This window comes from Phytophthora infestans, genomic scaffold, assembly GCF_000142945.1.
Source record: "Phytophthora infestans T30-4 supercont1.20 genomic scaffold, whole genome shotgun sequence".
NCBI lineage: Eukaryota > Oomycota > Peronosporomycetes > Peronosporales > Peronosporaceae > Phytophthora > Phytophthora infestans.
Genome location: NW_003303739.1, coordinates 330554 through 335562, shown reverse-complemented (window position 1 = coordinate 335562; position 5009 = coordinate 330554). Strand labels below are relative to the sequence as shown.

Below are 5009 nucleotides of genomic sequence, written 5' to 3'. Positions count from 1 at the left end.
ATCTCTTGAGCCCTTATATGCTACAGAATACTTAAAACTGAAGAAGTTGTGGTCGCTCAAAAATATTATCTCCATTTATGAGCCCTCGAAATGACGATAAATTTTAGAAGTGTTGTGAGCTCAATATTTTTTAATTTGAAAAATCCAAGTGTTATTCAAAAGCTCTTGTTAAAAGCAATTGAAAAAGGGTAGTTTTACAGTTTTTTCGATTAAAGTTTACAAAAAATATCACTGTTTCGTTTAAGTGCGTAAATCAATTGGCCAACTTTAAGCTCGATTATCTCGATAACTCTAAATGGCTCGTAAGAATCATTATGTTTGACGCAGTCTCAAATGTGTTGCGTCCTTTGAGAAGCTGCAAAACACACCAAAAGAGAAGGCACTGAATTGGGCACACACGGAAGCACATCTCTTTTTTAAATTCACCAAACGAACATTCACTTTAGCTAAGGACCTATAAATAGTAATAACCGTCGGTTTTGTTTAAAGCTTCTTAACAAAAGACTTTTTGGGATACAGTAAACAATGTATCGAACATGTGTTCGACACATTGTTTACTGTAATAGATGCTGTCGTCGATGACGACGCTAATTAATCTTCTCTGGGTCGCAAACCTGCTGCTCAGTTCGCAATTAGCATCTAGACGCACAATCGATCAAAACTCGGCTAGACTTCACTGAGGAGTCTTCAGTCAAGCGGTTCTTCTACGTCGCCATCGCTGTAGCAGCCACACTCCTTGTCAGCACTGACGCAGCTTTCACTGACTCCCAGCAGAAGTACAACTTGCGGAAGTCCGTCATTGGCAAGGTTGGCGTCGATACGAAGCGCTCTTTGCGCTCTTCCTATTTCGAGGAGGAGCCTGCTGATTGGCTGGTTAACACTGAAGAGCGTGGTGGTGGACTAAACTCTGATAAGCTGTGGAAACTTGTCAAGTCCCACGAAGCTATTCCAGTGGAGATCGCGAAGCTGAATGACAACTTGCAAGAAAAGATCGCTGGCGTGTTGATTGCCCAAAATCTGTCTCTGGAGAAATTTGCTAAGAAGCTGGGAATAAAAGGTGCTCATAACGCACACCGCAACAACCCATTTTTCATAAGTGGAAAGCTAACCTTTTAGACGGAAAGAAGCCGAAGAAGATCCCAGAAGAATGGATTTAAATGGGTTCGCATCGGGCAGTTATATGGAATCAAAATAAACAAATGACATAACTGTTTTTAAGAAAGCTGCTTATTTTCTGACTCGGTGATCAGCTCGGGCAGTGTGTTGACAAATGTCAATCTCCTGCCTTAAGAAAATAGTGCTGGATTCAGCTAAGAATACAACTACAATCTAGAAGGGTCCAGCAGATCATCGTGAGCGGCGTTTTTTTTAAATCGCATAATATAACGGTTCTACTACATAGTACAATATCAATCAAAGCTTTGACATATCTAAACAGCAATTTCTAACGTTAAACAATGATCGAGTTAAAGCCACCAGCGTTTGTGACCGATCTAACCTGGCGCGGGGTGTATAGACAGTAGTACATACATGCACTTCGTCGGAAACGAGCGTAGGCCCTCAACTATTTTAGTCTTGGCGTTTTCTTTATGTGAATTGGACGAGAGCATAGATATTTGTTCTAGTACGACAATCTCATCGTTTATCCGACCTGCCACGCTTTCACATGACCAGTTTCAAGCGGAAAAGAGACCTTAACTCCAAGTGGATATATAACGGCTACTGTAGTATCCGGTACTTCGTCACCACTTACGAGCCAATGGCATGAGGCTACTCCTAAGTGTCAGCGAAGAAGGCGCTGTCTGCTCACCGTCAGCACGTTACCTCGCCAATCAGCCAGCAGTGAGCCACCACGGAGCGGTGAGGTGGTGACACCGCAGCAGATCGACACGGGACCCGGTCGACGTCATCTGCTGTCTTTGTCTGGTCGTCTAGACCAATGCATGTTTGCACATCGACCAACTCCATAGCACAAGAGCTAGATGCGTAGTTTAGCGGTTAGCTTCTGGTCAATTTATTTCATTCTGCAATTTCCGTTCTTCTGGGCAAGCAGCACTACATTTGGTAGCACTTGCTTCGCGGTGGGGGGGAGCTCTTCGCTTCGTTCTTTGGGTAACTCGTGGGGTTGCCACTCTCTTTCACTCTCTGACTATCGGGAAGTCATTTGGTTCTGCTATTTGGACTCTGCGAGAGTTTATTTCCGACGAATCAGCAGTAAGGGCTTGCTGAATTAGGGCCAATCAGAAACCTTCTACTTCAACTTCGACCTGTGTCATGGCTGATGCCAATATGGAGCACCATGGTGGCGGGGTGCAGCCGGAGCATTTCATGGCTGCGTTCGAACGCATCGCGGCTGGCTTGAGTCAGCAGAACGCACAGATTTACCAGGATTTTCAGTCGTACCTCCAGGGGTACCAGCAACAGTTGCAGCAGCAGCTGCAGGCGCAGCACGCGCACCGAGAGCACAAGATCGAGGGAGTCAGTATGCCAACGTATCACGGCCGTCCTCATGAATCTGTGGATGAATTCATTTTCCGGGCAAAGCTATTCATGCAGGGGAAATGTATCAACTTTATGAATCCCCAGAACGGTCCTCGGGTCGTGGCTATGTTAGCTGCCAATTTCCGTGACGGTGCAGCGTCATGGTATCACGCCAAGGTCATGGTAGAGCACGTAGCTTACCACACTATCGATGAGCTGCATGGTGCGCTAGCGGCTGAGTTCGTGCCTCCGGACCAGCAATTTCGTCTACGTGCTGAGTTGCGCCAGTGTCAGCAGCGTGGTTCTGTCGATGACTACGTTAAGGATTTCCGTCGGTTGATGGCCCAGATTCACGGAATGCATGCGCTGGACCAGGTAGACCATTTCTGTGAAGGTCTGAAGTCAGAGACAAAAAAGGAGGTCATGTACCTGCGCTGTGCGACGCTTGCAGATGCTATTGCCGCTGCGCAAGCATACGAACGAACGCACTTTTCGGGTGAGCGTGGCCGGCAACCGTCAAGCTCACGGGTTGCGGCAGCTTCTGATGGACCGACACCCATGGATTTGTCTGTGGTAGATAGTCGACAGATTGACAAGCGTACATGCCGGGAGCGTAATCTGTGCTTCTATTGCAAAGAAGTGGGGCATCGGATTGCCAACTGCCCACGCAGCAACGGCCAAAACAGGGGACGCGCGCAGGGAAATGGCGTGGCTCGGCAGATGTAAGTGGAGTATCTGTCGAGCCGGCAACGCAAGAATCTCCTGCAAGTTGCGAGGCATCATCAATTGAGATCATGGAGATCTCTACCGTTTTAGTTGGACCCAGCACACCGTTTATTAAGACGGTGTACATCGCGGATAAGCCGTTTCGAATGCTGATTGATTCTGGGGCGTCTCATTGCATACTCAAGGATGGTGCCTTGGATACATCCCAGATGTCGATAATTCAAGTGTCTGCCCGCGGATTTGATGGTGGAGCCCAGCAACGGCTGGTTCCTGGAACCCTGGTGACCAGGGTGTACCTTTGCAACATTGATTTGATGAAGCACTTGTCAGCACCAAGCGTACGCGTCATGCTGCAGCAGGAATCGAGATCGATTTGACCCAGGAAGGGTGACAAGCTTTCGACCGGATGAGAGAGCTGTTGGCAACATCTGCCACGCTGGATTGCCACGACGTGTTTCTTCACGGATGCGTCGGACGTGGGCTGCGCTGCCATCATTACCCAAGCGAAGGAGTATGATTCGAAGCGGTCAGCTCCAGTGCATGAGCGGGGCTTTTACTGGCAGACTGTTAAACTGGACTGTCATCGAAAAGGAGGCCCTGCTCGTAGTGCTGGCTTGTGAAAAGATGGACTTCGTGTTGCTATGTTCACAAATATTTTGAATATTTTGCGACCACAGGAATTTGCTTCGCTTTTTCGCGTCGCATAAGAGTGCTAATAAACATATCAAAGGCAAACATTTCAGGTGGGCTATGAATTGGAGAAACGTTCGATACATTGTGGAGCACGTACCAGGCCCGACAACGTCCGGCCGATAGGGCCTCTAGATGGGCTGGAAATCACGCATCCGTGGTCACTGTTGATAGGGTCTAGGCTTTACGTCGAAAAGCAGAACCGGCCCGACCAAGGCTACGCCTTTGGTCGACTCCAACTTCGTCTGATCTACACTTAAGGAGCTGAACACCTTTCAAGTCGAGTATCACTCGCCGCCAGGAGCCGAGAGAGCGGATGACGGAACGACCACGTTGGATGGACGAATCGGGATGCCGCCCGAGGCTACGGAGATGATCTAACACCTGGGCATCGTTGCACACTGTGGAGCCTAACGACACCGCGGCCAACAGGCAGTGATTGCTCACCTTCGTTAACGTTTTGTTATCGACTATGGGGGGGGGGTACGGCCATGGGGCTACGTGATCGACATCAGCACTCGCAATGGCGTTCCTGAATTTGATTTTCTTACGATGGGATCAAGCTACATGGACAGCAAGTAAATCCTTGAATTGAAGGACCACGCTACACACTACTGTGGTTTAATGGCGGACACGAGTGACAGCAGAGACACAACTGAGGCGCTGTTGCCTTGGCATTCACGGTTTGGCATTCCACTCAGCTGGGTGGCGGACTGGGGAACACATTTCAAAACCTGGATTGGTGCCAAATGCAGTCGCACACTGCGTACTCAGCATATTTCATGTCAGCATACAGCCCATGGGTTAATCGATCCGTGGAGCGAGTCAATCGGTACATATTCCAGGTCATCAGGGCAATGCCGTTGGCGTACAAGATCAGTCAGAAGGCTGGGGTCGATCGGGTCCCCATGGTGCAGGCCAGTTTGAACCATACAGTCCTACCTTTGCTTGGGAACCACTTACCATTGAGGATTTTTATTGGACTCCAGAGCCCGACTCCTCTGCAAGAGTTTTATCTCTCAAACTAGAACAAGCTCTAGGCGGTCCTTGACAGGGAGGAGATTGATCTCCTCCCGGGGCTGCGCAAAAGCATCCAAGCAATTCACTGCGAT

General features: G+C 48.7%; 1 protein-coding gene across 1 annotated transcript; it reads left to right on the top strand.

Moving 5' to 3' along the window:
* Window positions 1-2289: 2289 nt before the first annotated feature.
* Window positions 2290-3942, top strand: PITG_10643 (uncharacterized protein; the record flags this gene model as incomplete). Its single annotated transcript, XM_002901454.1, has 4 exons — window positions 2290-2517; window positions 2587-2673; window positions 2740-2799; window positions 2857-3942. 4 exons carry the CDS (start codon window positions 2290-2292, stop codon window positions 3205-3207), a joined length of 726 nt encoding a protein of 241 aa, XP_002901500.1.
* Between the last annotated feature and the right edge of the window lie 1067 nt (window positions 3943-5009).